The sequence below is a fragment of the Micrasema longulum genome, unplaced genomic scaffold (genome assembly GCF_059751315.1).
Source record: "Micrasema longulum isolate JH-2025_06_02 unplaced genomic scaffold, ASM5975131v1 h1tg001212l, whole genome shotgun sequence".
Taxonomy (NCBI): Eukaryota; Metazoa; Arthropoda; class Insecta; order Trichoptera; family Brachycentridae; genus Micrasema; species Micrasema longulum.
In genome coordinates this window covers 106,086-126,258 of record NW_028278399.1, presented here as the reverse complement: position 1 = coordinate 126,258, position 20,173 = coordinate 106,086, and the positions used below count along the sequence as shown (strand labels likewise).

Below are 20,173 nucleotides of genomic sequence, written 5' to 3'. Positions count from 1 at the left end.
GAGCAACGGGGAGGAGGATGCGGACAAAGACAATTTATGTCAGTTTATCTATGGCAGTTTTAATAAATTTAATATTTTTTGTAAATATATCTATGCCGTTAAATTTCCTGTTATAAGTATCCATAATACGGTTAATCGTAACGTTTTTTATTTAAAAAATCTGCATTTAGGTATGTGGAAAAGTTGTGTATAACGCGTTTGTCTCTGTGGCACCTTACGATAAATGCGGGTAGCCAATTCAGGAAATCTATTTTATCAGTTTTTTTTTTATTCAAGTAATATTTTTCATTTGCTACACATTTAGATTTACTATTCGAATTTTCGTTTTTTAGTTCATCGGGCAGTTTATGAAATGGGGAACGGCCAATATTTTCAAGAGATTTTTTGATGAACTTCGCTAAGTGAAATTAGACATATGAAGATTTTTTGAGTTTCGTGTATTGTGGTTGTGAATATCATGAATAAATGTTTATTTTCAATTTTCAATTTTTCAAGCAGATCCTTTGTATTCGTTGTGTCAGATCTTTTTTCTTGTTAACAGCATTGTTTACTGTGCACTTTATCTTTTCAGCAATGACAGTTATTGATTTTATTATCAGTTATTTCAGAATAAAAAAAATATTAACAATTATAATACTTAACCTACTAATATCTGTCGAAGTGAAGTAAAATTCTTGTTTTAGGAATTCATACGAATAGGCATTATTGAGGTACTAAAATGAATTATTGAGGTACTAAAAAATTGGACTTTGGCTCTGGCTGGTTAACTCTCCCTTCCCGGTGATGTGTAGCTAGTACACATTAGATCTAATAACTTTAATATCTCCTTTAATATAATAAATTATGGGTTGAGATTTTCGGTATTTACGTGTCGGTCTACATGTTTTTTTTATTAAATAAATAATGCTTATTAGGAACATTAAAAGCATTTTCTCAAAAATTGGAGTTATCACCAACACAATAGAAAGTTTACCAATGTGTCGCATGCTGCGTTCGTAGTAAAAGAGTAATCCTAATATATAATTGTCTAGCACACTCCTTACGTCTCACTCTCGATAATGCGGGTATATTTGGGAGCAAGCGAGACAATTTTCATACATTACACGCGCCCACAGCAAATTTTTTTTTGCTTCTCCCCGACGCCCGCTAGCTGCGTTCGTAGCTTCCCGGCTTTCGTTGGGGGCGGTTCTTTTGTGCGTACTGAGAGCATGAATTTTTTTTTTTATGACTTTGGCAATTCAATTAAAAATATCATCATTTTTGATTTCAACTATAAATAGTTGAAGCAATTGCCGATGAATTTTACACTTTTATTATTTAAAATCTCTCATTTTTTGCATGTGTAGTGATTACACAGCACCGTAACGCGCGGAAGCTTTTAGGACAGTAAGGGAAAGGTTAAACAAAACGGTTATTTAATTTTATTTTATTACCACAATTATATATATACACGCATTAAGGAACGATCACTAGATGCAACAGGAATCACAATTCTAATAATTTACCAACTTACCTACTCCATTTCTCAATAAAACCCGAAGGAGACATCATGGACCGGTTGTCCGGAGTTCTTGGGGAGAGAAAATTGCTGTTGAAGCTGGTCGAAGAATCCTCCCGAGAGCTGTGCCTTGGGTGCTGGTCTGGGAGAGTACGAAGACCTCGGTTCTTCTTCCGGGAGCTGGACCTGGGTGAACCTGCCGGGCTGGGGTCTGACTGGATCTTGTCTGAAGTATTGGGGAGGCTCCGAGGCTGGTTCGTACTGCGGTTCGGGGTTCCTGTATTGAGGAAGGTTGAACTGGCGGAAGGTGGGCGCTGGGATAAAGTTGGCGACGGGACGCTCAGTCTGAGTGTACTTGACTTGAGGAGCAGGCTTGGGCTGCGGTTGGTACTGCACCGGCTGGGGTCTGGGCGCTGGCCGAGGAATGTTCTGGACTGGCCTCGCGGGGGCTGGGGCAGGTTGATCATAGTCGTAGCTTTCAACCCTCACTGGTTCAGCTCCAGCAAAAAACTGTGACTGCAAAGTTTTATAATTCTTCATAAACAAATAATATTTAAAAATATTAAATACATGCACATTTGTTAATTATTTTTTTTTTCATATTATCTTTTTCCTTTTTGCACCCAGTGGTATATTGAACACAGCATTTGTAAATTTAAGGCAGCACATTTCGATCATTTATTACATGAAGGTTGGGTGATCAGTCTTACTCTTCAGGTGTCACTCTAGGGTCAATGGAATATTACAGTGAATCACCGTTAAAATAAATATTTCACATTAACCCTGCCAGGAACCAAAATTGAGAACTTTACCCATCATTTACCCAAACATTTATTTTGTAAATAACTCACTATTAGAAAACGAGAATCGAGTTGGGTAGAGTAGGATTCAAACACTAACTTTGAGGTGAGTGAACCAACTAAATAAGTGGTTACATTTTTTTATATATTTGTTTTATGAAAATTATTTTTTTTAAAAGATTCAACATTACTGGTAAAGAAAATTTCTAAAATCTCATCTTAAAGGAGAATAATTCAGCCATTCGCTTGGCATCCCTTAAAGCTGTATTATTTGAAATGAATAAAATAACATTACGAATCGCTTACAAAAAAAATATTTCACAATAATGAATTATGAAGAGAGTCAATTTAATATCGATTTAATCTGAAAGGTATAGTCAATAAAGGTCATCATTCGGCGATTGGAGTAATTTATGAACTTCTAATAAATAATTTATGTGATGTATAGTCGTGAATGATAAAAATCCTTAAGTTCTTCTACTAAAAAGTTGGCTATGTACCTACATTAAAATATTTTTAATGTTTATAATATGCTTCTTTTCTAAGAAGATATTAAATATCTCAAAGCCTTTAAATGTAAAAAATACTTTGTTTAGTGGACATACAAATACAAGGTTTTTAAATTTTTTTATCAATATTCCTACAGAGATGAGGTAGAATTTTTTCAAATTCAGGATTATCGATATTCGAGCGTTTACAGGGCTTATGACCTGTCACTCATCTCTGTAGGAATATTGATAAAAAAAATATATACCTACTCCCTCTCGGGAGAAATCCAGATTTGTGTATGTACAAAAATACACATACCAAAAAATAATGTTGTGTAATAAGATCTGGTCAAAATATAAGTATAAATAAATTGCAGAATCATCTGCAGGCGATTACTAGTACTTAATTTAACTCGGAAGAGTCTTAAATACATAAAATAAAGTAATATGCTAATTAAAAATACTTAACTTCAATATCAATACATAGATGGTGCTCCAACACGCTAGTGAATGCTTTCTCATTTAATAAGATATATACAAGAATCAAAATGGTACCAGTGTCGATATTCGCTAATAAGCGGAATGGGGAATGTTGTAAAAAAACGTAAAGTGGCCACTCAACCCAGCCAATGACAGGTCATAAGCCCTGTAAACGCTCGAATATCGATAATCCTGAATTTGAAAAAAATCTACCTCATCTCTGTAGGAATATTGATAAAAAAAAAATATATATATACCTACTCCCTCTCGGGAGAAATCCAGATTTGTGTATGTACAAAAATACACATACCAAAAAATAAGGTTTTTTAATATTAATCAAATCAAAAACCGATTTGAGTGGGAAAAAATCAAACAATTGTCGCCTTGTTAGGGCATTCTCAAATTAATTTAAAGATTAAATAGACTGAATGTCCTTTGTATACACGGTTTTTTAGGACCAGGCCACGAAACTTCAAAACTTAAAAAAAAAAATAGTAAAAATTTCCAAAAAGTTTAATATCTAGTAAATTTGTATTTTATTACGCAACAACAGTTATCAGTAGGTAAGCGCTAATCTTTAGTTACCCTCTTTGGTACTGGAGCGGCGGCGGCCGAAGCAGGAGCCGCGTACTGAATGTGGGGCGGCTGGGGAGCGGGGGCCCTGCGGGGGGCAGGAGCTGGAGCGGGGGCACGGGCTTCCTGGGGACGCGGGCGTGGCTGCTATAAAACAAAAAGGATACTAATGTTAGTAATTAAAAAAATAAACAATAAAAATTATAACAATGCCAAAACATTTGAGTGACAAGCGAATAAAAAATTGTGAAACATCATCATACCAGGTTATCTCATTGAGGGGCACTATCCAATAAATTTTGTATACAATATTACTTTTTGTTTAAAAATTGTAATACAAAGTGGATCTCATATATGAAATTAATTTATTCGAACGAATTGATGAGTGGGCCAAATAGGTAAAAAAATACAAAAATAAGACACGTAAACACTAAAATTTCGTCTTTTAAATTTAAAGCATGTTTCAATATAAAGCAAAATGTTTCCCTCGCCACGGGACACCCCAATGAGAAAATGTTTTATTTTTTTAAAATAAATTTTAAAAAATCAAAATAATTAATAAATAAACATATGTTTATTTATTATTTATATCACTACAGAGATGGGTAGAATTTTCGTTTCAAGATTAAGGATATTCGAGCGTTTACAGGTCTTATGACCTGTCATAGGTTGGGTTCAAGTGGCCACTTTTATGTAGAATTCTACAACATTCCCCATTCCGCTTATTAGCGAATATCCATATCGGTGACATTTTTGGTTTTAGTATATATGTCATGAAACAGGGAAAGCTTTCGCTAGCGCGTTTGGAGCGCCATCTATGTATTTGATATTGAGGTTAAGTATTAAAGCAAATTACTTTATTTATGTAGCTAAGAATCTATCCGAGTTAAATTAATTACTAGTAATCGCCTGCAGATGGCTCTGCAATTTATTTATTAATATATTTATTTATTTACATTTTATTTATTTTTGCAGTATACTTGTAGTGTACAGATCGATGCGTTTTCCTAAATATATATTTGAATAATAACCCTACCCTATCTACATTTAAAAAAGGTTATTTTGATAACAGTATTTACCCAGTGTATCCACATTTAAATGGATAACGTAATTTCATATTATCATTTTTTTTGCATCACAACAAGCCAGGAAGCCCAACAATAGTGGTGAATCGCATCACAAAACACATAGGCTAAGAAAAATCACATTTTAATTTTTGTGTTCTCACCGGGAATCGAACCCGGAACCTTCCGTGTGTAAGTCGAGTGTCTTTACCACTACACCACAGAGGCCGCCTGTGATTCACAGTACAAAATAACAAACATAAACAAACAAAAAAACGTATGAACTCCTTCAAATACAGAACATGTCTTTAATAAACAATAAGCATAATATTAGTCTCAAATGGGAGCCCTGTGGTACGCAGCTTGATGCAACAAACTGAGAAAAAATTACAACGCACAAATTTTACAGAATTTTTCTTTGAGAAAAAAATATTTTATCATTGTGTCCCTTTAGCCTAGGGCACTACATTCGTAAGCAGTGCCGGATTTAAGTGGCGCAAGCGCCCCGTCATTTACTGAAAAGGAACGAGAATATACAGGTTTATAAATGAACACGAGCACATTATTTTCTTCTCCCTTGTAAGTATCTGGTTCTTTATGACCACTGAACCTATGATAGGTCTGGCCTTGATGGAAAACCAAATGCAGCGAATATTAATAACTTGTTGCATACACCGAATATATTTATTTATTTATTATACGGCACAACTGCCTTTTACAATATAAAATATAACAATATAATGAGTTAGTTAGATATACAAACATTGAAAAACAATAAACATGGGTATAAAAAAATAAATAAAAAGAAAAATATGTATAAACATGTATGTATGTCAGCATTGTTCTTATTCTTAGGTGGGGGTCAGTGCTATCCAAGCTCCTGGCGTCACTGCGACCAGTGAAGATCTATTGTGACGGGTCTTCGTGAATAGTTCTCACCCTCCAAGCCCAGGTTTATAAAGAGCCGGGCTACTGTCTGGAAGGCGAGAGTTTACATTTTGATAAATCTCCCCCTCCAAACCCAGGTCTATAAAGAGCCTGGCTACTGTCTGGAAGGCGAGAGTTTACATTTTGATAAATCTCCCCCTCCAAGCCCAGGTTTATAAAGAGCCTGGCTACTGTCTGGAAGGAGAGTTTACATTTTTTTTAGTAAAATCTCCCCCTCCAAGCCTAGATCCGTAAAGTTTTGGGATATATATGTCAGCATACAAAAGATATGGAAAAAGTAGGTATATTATGAATATAAATGAGTTAACACCAGATCATTAGCTTTTGCAAATATTTCGTTAATCGCTACTTTAGAACATCATAAAATATTTATAAAAAAATAATTTGAATTCACAGAGACTCGAGTTAAAAATGTCGATATGAGTAGCACATTTATTTCTTAGTCTGTGTATACGCTGTATAGGTGAGTGACAAAGATAGATAGTATATGTAACAAATTAGTACATATTTAAGGTAGGTAAGCGAATCAGTCTTACGTTTCAATGTCGATGAAAATTTTAATATTTAGGTTTAAAACAACCTTTTAAATCAGCATTCGATTTTTTCAAAACCACGCATAAAATCAATATTTTATGGCAAACTTATCTCCACTCGATTTCCCTTTTCTTGATTTTACCTGAAAGTAGCCATCGAGCCAAAAACGCTTGTTCATAATTCTTGTTCTATTTCACAAACAGATATGTATTCTTCATCCGCCATTATGTATAAATGATTAATAATTAAGAAGTAAATTATTACTTTATACACTCGCTGTTCTAGTTCTTCTTCCTCTGGTTCAGCTACCAAGTTTAGGGGTGGGACGGTGATACCCTCCCCCGAGGGTTGGAATCCAAACTTATTAGCTCCATACTCGACCACATGTAGCTGAAACAAAAAAAATATATATTAATAAAAACAATACATGTTTTAGTATCGAAATGTTTTGTTAATGCCTGTATGTATATTTTATTTTACTGTATTTAGATTTTTTCGTAAATACAATAAAAAATACCCTACAAAAGCATTAAAAAAATTGTATATTTAATCAATATTCGTAAAGGGTTGGTACCCCGTGATGAAATCGTGGTGTCGAATTCCTGATTTCCCCACTGCAAAACTGATTTGATTTTATTTTTTAATTTATTTTTTTGCATTTTAAAAAAGAATTTATCATATTTGTATACCGTTTTTGAATGGTTCTAGCTCCCATAAGAAACAATTTTTTAAAAAATAAAACAAATGGGACACGCTAATGCTAAATATCTATAGTGTAAAATAAAACACTTATCTAATCCAGAGAGAAAATATGATAATACGTTAGTGTGAAGAAAAATCAGACCGTGTTTTCTCTTAGTCGATGAAATCCAATATTTTGTCTTCAAATATTTAGACAAACTTCAAATATTATAATCGACATCCTAGACAAAATTTAATTAAAATAAGGTATCTAAAATTTCAAAAATATTTCGAAATAAATATTAATTCAGTTATTAATATTTCTGCGCCACCTGTCGGATTTATGGTAAAACTTTTACCTAGGTGATTGGAATGCATAAAATTAAAAGTAATGGTTACATTATATGTAGGTGAAAATGATAAATCATTAAAAATTTCAATTTGCTCTGTCAAATTATTTATGATCGTAATTTTTTAATATTTTTTTTTAATGTTTTTAACTTTTTTCAAGAATTAATCAACTTTTAATAAGCAGGTATGTATTCAAATATATAATCAACTGAAATAAATGCTATACCGTCGATGCGCCGGCAATATTAGAAAAGTTTTTCTTTTTTTTAAATTAAGCAGATAATTTGATGAACGTCCTTTTGACGACAGATTATTATTGATGACAGAAAGGAAAAACGCGTAATTTTATTTTGAAAAAATGTTTAAGTTTATTTTATTGAAACAAAATTGTGTAATCAAAATGAGAAATAAAAATACTTAAAAAAAGATAAATCACTTAGCCAATATTGCCAGAGCAATGATGAGAAGTTGTATTTATTGCAAATCAATAGAAGGGAAAATTAAAAATCAAAGCGGCACACTAAATAACGACTTTATCTTTTTTCTGATTATATTCGATAAATGACACATATGAAAGGGAACGCATTCAAAATAATATAACATGAATTTAATTTAGAAATAATTTATAATAATTATTCATTTTATAATAATTATTCATTTTATAATTATCACATTTTTATTAGTATTACTATATTATTATTTTCTGTTTTCCTTTTTATTTCGTTAATTTTTTTATTTTGACTATCATGTGTATTCGAAATTAAAAAAATTCAAATTACCGAATAACTAAAACAGTATAAGCCACTCTCCAGGCGCAAGAGCTAGTCTCTTTTTTGGAATGTTACAGTTTTAAGACTAACAAAATATATAATAGTCGATTGTAATGGAAAAAATAAATGTATCATTTTATGTAACATTAATAATTATATTTAAAAAATTAAAAAACAATTGCCTTGAATGCAAGAAAAGAACAAATTATCGAAACATTTTTGAAACAAATAATAGTAAATTATTTTTATTGGGTTTCCCTTTTACTTAATTAGCAACCAAATATAATTTATTTTTTACATAGAAAAAAAATACAAAAGCAAATGAAATTAACACTGACTTTGTCTGCATTCTTTTATATTATATTCTAGTAAATAGTGTCAGTGTTAAACAAGCTCCTGAGGTCACTGCGACCTGTGTGGATCTTTTGTGATGGGTCCTCTTAAATTAATTTTAGCCCTTGCGAGTCTGTCTTTGAAGAGCTGGGCCATTGGATAGAGGATGAATGCTTTCATATCTATTGCTAAATCTCCTCTTCCAAGCCAAAGTTATTAAAGCAACAATCCATTAAGTAGGGGGCGAGTGCTTTCACGTTCTCGGGTTTAATCGTTGATGAAGTTCAGCGCTACGGGAAATTGGACACAAAAAGTGTTTTCTTACGCGCGGTCAAAATAAGAGCATTTAATTACACGGCGAAGTTTCTCGAAAATGAATGAAAAAAAAGGAAATTGAACGACGTTGAACGACATCACGAGATTTTGGTTACCAGGAAGCAGAGCTTATGACGTCACTGGCGGAATAATTCAAAACTCACAATACTATCTAGAACGGGACATAAAACTATACTTTGTTTGATGGTCTATCAACAAGTAAAAACAAAACCACTGAGCTTCATCATTGTCTCCGAAGATTGCGACATCTTTTGTGGCGAAAAGTATCACATTCACATAACATGTGTAAATGTGTTTTATCGAATGCACTGCGGAATCTACATCTAGAATTTTTTGAGAGAGATTTATTCTAGCAATGTGTTCATTCAATATGCAATGCCCTATTAATGCACTCGTTATAACACTTACAAGTTTTCGGATTAAAGTTTTATCTAGTCTAGGGTTGCCATCTGTCTCTGTCCCGACGTCCCGATAAAACCCATAATGTCCCGATTTAAACAACGCTGTGTGCAACGCTGTAAATCAACACAAATCTTCCACGGCCGTACTGACAACGAATATGAAAATAAGGTGGCAAACGGTTTTAGCAAGTGATGTATCTAAAAAAACTTCATAGAAGCTGAACTTGCCTCGATAGAATGGATGTCGATTGGTTCTATGAAAGAAAATTGTTTTAATTTTGTCAATTTTTGAAATTGAGCGAGTATTTAATTTCCATTTTTTCTCATCAAACCATAGAGGGAAAAGTAATATCATTGATGTTGGGCCTAGTAAAAAGTAACAATAAAAAATGTCGTCTGCTACCAGGGACTGTAGAATCAATATTGCAGTATTACGTTAATATTAAGTCATAGAAAAAATATGGCCAGCGGTACTTCTTCCACAAAAATCACCACATAAAATGTAAGAAAAACATTTATATTATATTTCTGAAAATCATTATACATTTGCCTTTTTTGTTACTACATTCACACTCCCACTCCAACGTCCCAACGAAACCTTAGCGAAATATGGTAACCCTAATCTAGTCGAAAGAAAACCATTGAAATTACATTCAGACTATGTATAATAACTTTTTTATGTTTTTTTTATTTTTATTTATTATTTTGATTAATGTGCTTGTTTCAATATGACTTAGGACCTTACTCATAAACTTGGCGTAAAGTTACGCTACTAGGTATAGTGGTAGAATACGGATGAAAACACCATCCTTATTACAGTGGTAGATTAAGGATGGTACTCTCATCCTTATTTTACCACCAAGCCTAGGCGTAACTCTATACTAGGTTTATAAGAAAGGCCTATTATGTTTTTTTTTAATATATAGGTATATACATTTAAAAAAAACTATATATATATACACTTTTGATTTACCTATTCGCCAAAACTTTATTGAAATAAACAAATAGTCACCTTTCCAGATTCGTCTGTGTATCCATATTTTCCCCTTACTTCTCCGTTTGCTTCCTTAGTCTCGATTTTGAAGGAACCATCAGCGGCTTCAAATCCAAACGTGTATGATCCATCGTCATTACGCCTGTAACATAAAAATTAATCCCAATAATTACGTGAACCGATAAAAATACAAATATTAAAAAAAAAACATTTTTGCGTTCAATAAATCCATTTATAAATTTAATCGTCAATAAAATTCTCACACATCTTTTTTATTCTTAAAATATAATTAAAATGTGACTAATTTATAAATTAAGATCAAAATATACCACAGAGCGGGAAAACATGTTGAAAAAGAAATATAGAAGTCTAGGCAAATGCCTTGGTTTAAGTTTTTAAAGTGGCCACTTGAAACAGCCCATGACAGAATATAAGCCCTAAAAATACCTTGAATTCCATATCCCCTTCTCAAAAAATTTTTCTTCTCTGTTGCAACAAATTTAGATCTAAATTATTCCCAAGGGAGGAAATCCAGCCTGTCTACAAATATTTGGATTTACTCAAGATATTGTTGATTAGTTTATAAATTAATGAAATATAATTAATTACACCTTAAGGTGGTTGTTTATAACTGTGAAAAAAAGTTGTTATAGAATCGTAGAATAGGAAAAAAATACAAGGTATGCAATTTCAATAATTATTAAGGATTTATAATAACTAAATCGAGTTTTTTCATTCCTTATGCTGTTCAAAAAATAAATTAAAGAGACCGTGAATAGAACAATTAAAAGTATTATTAAAATATTAATGCAATTACACTTGTTACTTATAGCATTACAAAGGATATTTCGAAACGGTAATGTAAGATGAAAGCAGTTCTTGTCCGAGTCGATATCCGAGGCCATATAGATTAGGACAATATAAAATATATCACATTCAATCTATTACGTCACTTGCATAGGAACACTCTGAACTAGGTGGCATTAGGTGGTTTTGATATAAACATGTTTTGCCAACTTATTTGCAACGCCTCTTAAACTAGTTCATTGAAAGATAAAAAAATATATACTTCTTCAATAAAAGAAAAACTAGATGCATAATTACAATTGAAATCTTCCTGACTAGGATAGCCGGCTATAGTCTAACACTGTGAATTATACTTGCACAATGGTATTAAAACCTGATAGACGATATTTTTTATTTTGAATCTTGAAGTAAGACACACATAAATATATTCTGATGTGTCCTCTTGTAATTACATATAAATTGTTTAAAACACATGTGTCTTAACCTGAGAATGAACTTAGATCTTTTGGTTATTGTGTGTATCTAATTAAATTAACAGAGAATGTTTCCTTCTTGTACTATTCCGTATTTAATATATTAATTTTTATTTAATGAACTTAAATACCAAAAACATTCTTATAACCATTTACACAAAAAATAAATTTGTATTAATTTATCAGGTTCAATTGACCAGTAAAAATAAAAACAATTATGTTTGTATTAGAAAAATGGTTTATAAATTAGAATGGATCACAAAATAATGATATATGGTGAGAATGAATAGTGACGTAGGATGATGACGACCAAGAAAGATATTATCAGATAAACATTTAAAAATAAATATAAATTTAAAAAAAATTCCAACCCTTTAAAAAACCAAACACATTGAAAACGTTATACAACGCTTTTGTACGCAGTAACTTGGAGTTTGCTTCCATTGTGTGGAGCCCACAACACATAACAAACATAGAAAGGATTGAAAATGTGCAACGAAAATTTTTAAAATACCTAGATTATAAAAACAATAAAACGCTTTGCACTTAAAGTCAATCTGCTAAACAAAATAGATTTTCTACCCTTGAAAATAGACGCACTATATCTGAATTATGCTATTTACATAAAATATAAAATAATAAAGTAGACTCTTTTATCCTTATCTCTAAAATCAATATTAATGTCCCCTTTCGCGTGACGAGAAATAAGTATTTATTCCATCTGCCAATCTGTAGGACTAACTATGCACAACACACTTTCCTCTATCGGTCTTGCTCAAACTATAATGCTTTTTTTTCATCTATAGATATATTTAACACGCCCCTTAATTTATTTAAAAATAAATAAAGACTCATTATTTCTGGCTGTGATACGATCGCACTTGCTTTTTAATGATGCGCACACTTACACAAACCTAAACATTTAATCCCACACAAATACGCACAAACACGCCTCTACACTTACTCTCATACAAATACACATAAACACACCCTTTTGTTGTACCACAATTTAATTTGTATACTTTTTATTTAGAAACTTCGCTGGTCTGTCTTTAAACGGTATCTTTATGTTATTATATCATTGTCGACTGTTTGTTTCTGTAAAATAAATATAAAAAAAATATATTTTTAAAATAAACTAAAATCTAGTCATATCAAATCAGGCACAATCAAGGGACATGTATGATAAGATATATGAATGTGGAAGAAGATAGGAATGTATGTCAAGATAGGAGTCTATTGCGGTCCAACTTCTTTGTCAACCTCTTCAGGGAAATGGCGTGAAGGCAGCAGTAGTTAAAATAGTTTTCGAACACAATATAAACCTGAAAAATGTATCAGGTTAAAACATTTAGGTTTATTAAGAAAAATATAGGATACTGGCCATTTTATCATTTTATAAGTTTTTGGGAATAGTGCTTTAATATTAGTTACTATTCTATTTTAAGTATATATAAATGAATGAAAATAATATCCACATAAGCTCTACTTTGGGTGCATGTCTAAATTAAAAGCGATAAATTCTGTACCTTAGGGGATAAAACAGGAGTCCAATTTTTGCCGTTTTGATGTTAAAAATTCAGAAAGCTGCCTTATACGTGAATAAAACGCCAAAGTTCACTTGCGTCATAAAAATTAATTGTGATATAAAAAAAAGTGGACAAAAAATCTGACGTCCACTTTGTTTTAATAAAAAAAACATCCGTTGAAGATACGCTATTTTAATACGTACTTTTATCGTAAAAATAATCATTTTTTTCTCAGAGTAATAATGGGTCAACCTACAGAGAAGCCTTATCACTATGTTTCATAGAGCGGAAGCAATGTTGGTTAGCAACAAATTGGCGGCCATTTTGTTTTGTTTGACAACATACGCGTAACGGTTCTATCGGATGCTTTTGTCGCTGGGCTTGACTTTGTTTGTAAATAATTAGAATATTTACGTTTTAATAAACAAAAATCGACTATGGTGAATTGCAGTATGTTTATTTGCAGCAGTAGAAGCGTCAAATGTGTTAAGGAGTCGGTTTTCACAGATTATTGATTTCAAATATTTTCCTATGATTTACATTGATTTTTTTTTACATTTATTGTCCTCGCCGTTTCAGAGATGTGACGGACAAACAAACAAACTCAACACATGACTTTGGTTCCACGGAGTTGGGATTTATGTCTCAATAAATGTAACAGTATATTGTGAATAAAATTAATAAATAAATAAAAAACACACACACATATATTTTCAGTTTCATAATATAAATATAGGCGTAATTTCGAAAAATAAATTGGAATAACCCTGCAATAATAAAAACACAGGTACATATTTAAAAGTGTTTACAATGCAAATTAATATCCATTTGGCAATTCTCGACCCGAGTACGGCCTATTATTTTGCTGCGAACTGTGGCTAACATAATACCCAATAGTCAAAGAATGGTTTTTCTACGTTTGGGCTCCTTGCAAGCTTGGTTCGTCGCATTATTACACAAGATTATTTTTAATTTAAAGTTTTTAATAGATTGGAATAATCTCAGTTGGTTCAAAAGTTATCATGTTTTGTAAATCGCACATTCAAAAAATCTTGTTTCCTGAACATTTCGTTCAATGTGACTCCCGTGATTTATCCTTTGAGGTACAGAATTCAATAATGGTCAACCAGTTTTGAAAGAACAGCGTAGCAATAATTATTAAGACAATCTAAATCTGAACCAACCTTATTTTTTCTTGCCTATCTAGCATATTATATGTACACATACCTACTAATGATTCCATAAACTTACTGACCTTTTAAAATAATCGGTAAGTATGTAGCTGGTAGATATACGTAGATACGTTCCTTACTGACACAATACATAAATAATACCTAATTTTGTTTTGTTGCCTCGATAAGTAACATTGTTTTTTAGAAACCGGTCGAGATTAGGCCACGGTTTGTAGAAATAATAAGCGGTTAAATCGTTTACTGTTACTAGTAAAACTAAATTTACCTTGACAAACCTTGTGTTGTTCAATTTATAAGATATGTACAAGTCAGTGCAAGTTCCAAATTTTTTTTCATAGAAACCAGTAAAACCCTACAGCAATTTTATCGCAAAATAAATAAATATGTTTAATTTCGTACGTGACGATAAAAATCAACCGTTTTTTGGTTAACGTGACAGCTTATGTTGTTACACATATTAATATTCCGTTTAAACATAGCCATCTCCTTTATTTCTGCTATGAAAACAGTTTAAAAGCAACAGAAACTCAATTGGTTATATGGATCCGACCAAAGACAAAAAGTCGATTTACTCGGCTTCACTCACAATCGAGATAGCCACGTTTGTTTTTTAGCGTCACGTACTATCTTTTTTCACGTACTCTAGTTTATACTCTCTGCCTACCTGTACAAAGAAACGTTGTGAAGATTTGTAAGTTCGTTTTTTTTTAAATATACCGAGATTTGGTTGTCGAAAATCAATGTCAAATCAGAGAGCTCCTTCGGGCAGCTTTTCTCGTTTGACAACGAGCAAATTTTCCGTGTATGTGGGCACCGCCAAGGAGACTTATGTCCTCAGATGCGGTGTGCGGTATGTGGTGGGTAAGCTGTCGAAAATCAATGTATGACAGGGTTACGAATGATGAAATCAGACTAGAGTGTAAATCTGAGTCAGGTATAATCGATAGGATTAGGAAAGGGTCTATGAGCTGGTTCAGTCATGTAGAACGAATGGATGAAAAACGAATGGTAAAACAGGTATACATAGTAAGATTGAACGGTAACGTGGGACGAAGATGATCAAGGATGACGTATCATGATCGGATAAATCAAAATCTTAAGTCTGGTCATGTCAGAAGCAAAAAGAACTGAAGGGCATGTATGAATGTAGAAGAAGCTATAAATGTGTGCTAGGATAGACGTGTGTGGCGGTCCATTCTCTCAGCCTACCCTTACGGGGAAATAGCGTGACGGTAGTAATAATAGTAGGGTTTTCAAAATTTAATTAAGTTACCAATAAAACTGAATATAAATTAGCTCGATTTATCAAAGAAAAATCATTTAATAAAATAAATATAAAAACTTTGTTTTAACCACATTTTTTTCCACCGACCGGTTTTAAAGCTTAACAAGCGTCTTTCTCAAGTTTTACTTAACTAATGAATTTATCCTTATTTTTCTAATAATATAATTACCACAAAGTTAGTGCCATAAATATAAAATTTATAAACATCATTTAACTTACGTATTGATTTGCTTGAGGATTGGTACAGGTGTAACTGGAGCAGCTGTTGGCTTCTCGTATTCCACTTCATCATCATAACTGTACCCTCGGGAGGACCTCTCCTGGGCGTACTCCTGCCCTGAAGCCAGAAGGGAAACGCTCGCAAGCCCCTGGAAACGTCATTAAAAAGTGATCGTATATGAAGCTGATAATAGGTTACTCGTTTGCTTTTAAGGTGGCCACACAGAATAAATGCTCGACTAGTTTAGCAGAGACGAAGGAACAAAACATTTAATAGGTATCTCAACAGAGATGAAGTAATTTTCAGGCAATGAATAAATCTAGAGCTGTCCAGAGCTTACGATTTTTACAAAAAAAAAATAATTCAACGTAACCGAAAAATATCGGATCACAAATTCAGAAGAGGATGAATTTTCGATTTATTTGGCTTTTTCTATGAAAATTGTGTAGTATTTATTTTTTTATTTCAACGGCTTAATACCATTAAAAGCAAACTATTATAATAAAAAAATAAGCAGTAATCATCGAAAAAAAAATTGAACCCATTACGCATTACAAATTAGCTTAAATTTCATAAATAAAATATGAAATGTTGATCTTACCGGGAATCGAACGCGGTATCCCTGTACGTAAGATTAACTAGAATATTTTGAAAAGCATTTACAGGGCTTGTAATTTTTCATTGGCTGGTTTAAGTGGCCACTTTACACCCTGTGAACCATTCTGCCTGTGTTTTAACATCCATGTTGCTTCTTTTCTTAAATCTGTTGGTTTTTGTGAAGATAAAGAACTGAAACTTTCATTGATGTGTGAGAGATTCATTTGAGTAAATCATTTCATTTACATGCAGCAACGCTTGAAGACATAATAATACTTTGAATTTGAGTTATGAGACTTGTAGTGTCTAGGGCATTTAATCGGTGCTTCAATTGCAGAGTATCTTATAATATTTGTTTAATAAAAGATGAGGGAATTGGTCTTACGCATCAGGTGCCAGTCACAGAACAATATTTCAGTTTAAAATTACACTTGAAACCGATGTTACTGGCCATTTAACACTCTGTACAACATTCACCATTGGTCAGTTTAAATATTGAGTTGTTACTGTAATATTTTCACAAATACTAAGAAAATTACGTTTTCAATGAATATAATGTTTTGAAAAACTATTTGCAAATCTTGCTGCTGTGACGAAAATATGAATCAAGTTGTTTTAGAGTGGCCTGTGAGAAAAAACAACCATTGGCATCATCGCTACAATAGAGAGCTATACGATATCTACCGAGCACCCGATGTAATCAACTCCATCAAGGTGGGATGCTTGAGGTGGGCTGGCCATACAATTAGAATGGACGACGAAAACCCCATAAAAAGCCTAACTCTCTCTGTGCCACAAGGACGACGAAGACCAGAAAGGCCCAAAATGCGATGGACGGACTGAGGATAATGGATGTTGGAAGTGAGGAACTGGAGGGGAAGGGCAGCAGACCTGCAAGAGTTGAGGAGACTCTTGGATTTAGCCAAGACCCACCCACGGCTGTAGACCTTATGATGATGTTTTAGAGTGGGGACTGAACTTAGCATATGTTATTTAGCGATCGCTTACAGTACCTGACACAAACAAGTGTGTTAAAAAAAATAAACGCCCATCTTTATTTTTTTTTAAGTAAAGAAATATTTGCGTTCTTATGATTTACCCAAATATTGAATTTTTAGGACCATTTTCGACGAGTTGTAAATAACTCACTATTATAAAATGGAAATAAAGTTGGAGTAGAGTGGGATTCGAACCACGGACCATTGGTCCGTGAGTCCGAGGCACTAGCAACAGGACCACAACCCGATCCAGGGAGAATGTAATATTTCTGTAAAAACCACCTTACTCAGGAATTGAACCCTGAAGCTCAAGCATGATAGTCGACCGCGTCAACCACTTTACTACAAGGCAAATATCTCTCCACTCGATTATTTTTTTTAGCATGTATACCTGAGAGCAACCACCGAGTCAAATACACTCGACCAGGACTCTAGTTCTAATTCACACGTAAAACGGTATTTTTCATCTTTCCAGACACAGAGTGATATTTTTGATGTACAATAATTTATTTGGAAGAGTACATACTCATACTTTAGTGTCTGAATCGTACTGAGCATTAAATTAATTTGAATATTTTTACTAAAAATTGTAATCACAAATCCAAAATCATGTTAAGTAGTTTGATACGATTATGCTTATAAATAATTTTTCCCAGCGCGTATTTTATTTCACTGATCCCAATCAACAAATTAACGGTTGACAGCGTGACACTAAAACCATTATAATTCTTTTAAAAACTCCTTCAATTTAAGAACAATGGAAAAATAATTTCAGAAAATCACTTCGTTAGAACTTAAAAACAAAAAAGCACTATGAAACACAAAATGACACTGCGAAGCTTGTAAATTGGTGGAGTAGATGTCGTCAGAACTGCACAAGAAATTTTCTCTATCAGTTAAAATGTCTTCAGTTTCAAGGTGACAAACCACTTTGCATAAGGCACTGCATTCGTTTTAAAGTAAAGAATAAACTAACCAGTATAATAAACCCAATCATGGTGGACTCGAGAACAATTATCAGTCCGCGGTGCCGCATTCGACTTGTTTTATACTGACCAACTTTGTTCCTATAATAATATTATCCCTTTCACTTTGGCTTTGAGCATTTCTCGCTGTAAGGACTTGTAACGGAACGGCCAGCTTATTTGAATAATGTATCTGACCGAGATGCAACATTGCACACGAGATGCAGACAACTCATCAAATGCTTTATTGCGATTCTGACGAAAGAGAATTCTCACTCAATAATTATAATTTTAAAAGATTGATCATTGTATTATTTTTATTTTATTTATTTATTTTCAATTCACAAACAGTAAGATACATCACAATATATTACACATCAGAAAAAAAAAAAAAATACTAAACTTCTTTCACCAATTATGTGTTAACACCAATAATTGCGGCCTTCGTAGTGTAGCGGGGAAGACGCTTAACTCATGCACGGAAGGTTCTGGGTTCGATTCCCGGTGAAAACACAAAAAAATTATTTTATTTTTCTGAAGCCTGTGCTGTAATTCACCACTGTAATTGGACCTCTTAGCCTGTTGTGGTGCAAAAAATAAATATAATAAAATAAAAATAAAATATATTTACTAAAAACAAAAATGTTAAATATATCAAAATTTCATTAACAATATTTATTGTTTATGCAATTTATAAAAATTTAATCTGATATTTATATATAATTTTATGACATTGAATTTAACTATTTATAATAAAATAAATAAAACAACTTTGTTTTTAACCGCTTATTTTTTTTCTTCTGCCGACCGGTTTTAAAGCTATCTTTATCAAGGTATACTTAACTAATGAATTCTATCCTATTTAACTCTATCAATATTGTGTTTTGTATGGAACTAATAAATCAAGTCTCTTTATATAAGGGTGGAAAGCGTAATTTGAGAAAGATATGCTCAAAACTAGACAAGAGTGGACTTATGGAAATATTGTTTATTTGTTTTTTTTTTCTTATCATGAATCGCTTTTTTAAGACTTGTTTTATTAGTACCATTTTTTAATCATTATATATTAATCAATAACGACAAAGTTAGTTTTTTAAATATAAAATTAAAATATTAATAATTCATAAACAGTCCCATTATAAGTTTTTCCAATTATTTTATTTTTATTTATTTATTTGACAATTGTGTTCCGCATTGCTTTACGGGCTGTTTGACCCATTACGTAATGCAGACTGTCAATATAAATTATAAGTTAATGAAAAAAAAGAAGATAGCTGGTAAACTGCCGATATGTACAAAAAATAGATCCATATTAGCAAGCGAATTGCCCTATTAATTGGTAAAATCTGATTTGCATTTGAACGACCTCAGAGCCCGGATTAGGATGTGAAGTTAACAGAGTTATCTTCGACTGTTCATAAAGAAAAGTCGATATTTGTGTACAAAAATGAGTATATTTGCATAAATAAACAACAATAATTGAACATGTCCAAAAGAAAAAAATGAATGCATATTCTGCTTTTCATACAGAAAACTTAGTTTTACTTTGTAGATAAAATTGAAGATAAATATTTACTTCCCATTGTAATCGGGGCCCAAGACCGCGATTATGAATGGCTGTCTTCATTGGTATATCCTGAGACGGAATAAACTAATATTGATATTTATGTACAAAAGTGTGTATATTTGTATGAATATTCAAAGTATCTTCGTTGGTTACCGGTAATTGAACATGTTTAAAAAAAATTGTAAACATATTATATTTTTCATAAAGAAAACTTTATTTTACTTTGTAAATAAAATTGAAGATAAATTTTGACTTCCTATCAGAATACGTACCCTGGGTGTGTAAAAC

The 20,173-nt window shown here is 32.3% G+C and overlaps 1 protein-coding gene across 1 annotated transcript; it reads right to left on the bottom strand.

Moving 5' to 3' along the window:
* Positions 1–1,414: 1,414 nt before the first annotated feature.
* LOC148276483 (uncharacterized) lies at positions 1,415–18,427 on the bottom strand. The gene is made up of 6 exons (XM_088234189.1): positions 18,330–18,427; positions 15,758–15,906; positions 10,270–10,393; positions 6,650–6,775; positions 3,852–3,986; positions 1,415–2,014 (listed from the first exon to the last, which is right to left on the bottom strand). Exons 1-6 carry the CDS (start codon positions 18,387–18,389, stop codon positions 1,526–1,528), a joined length of 1,083 nt encoding a protein of 360 aa, XP_088090315.1. The 5' UTR covers positions 18,390–18,427; the 3' UTR covers positions 1,415–1,525.
* Between the last annotated feature and the right edge of the window lie 1,746 nt (positions 18,428–20,173).

Excerpts from the sequence above, each read along its gene's own strand:
- LOC148276483 (XM_088234189.1), bottom strand. The coding sequence starts at position 18,389 with ATGCGGCACCGCGGACTGATAATTGTTCTCGAGTCCACCATGATTGGG. Across the intron at positions 6,776-10,269 it reads ACACAGACGAATCTGGAAAG|CTACATGTGGTCGAGTATGG; the intron begins GTGACTATTTGT and ends TTTTTGTTTCAG. Across the intron at positions 3,987-6,649 it reads TAGAACAGCGAGTGTATAAA|CAGCCACGCCCGCGTCCCCA; the intron begins GTAATAATTTAC and ends TTTGTTTTATAG.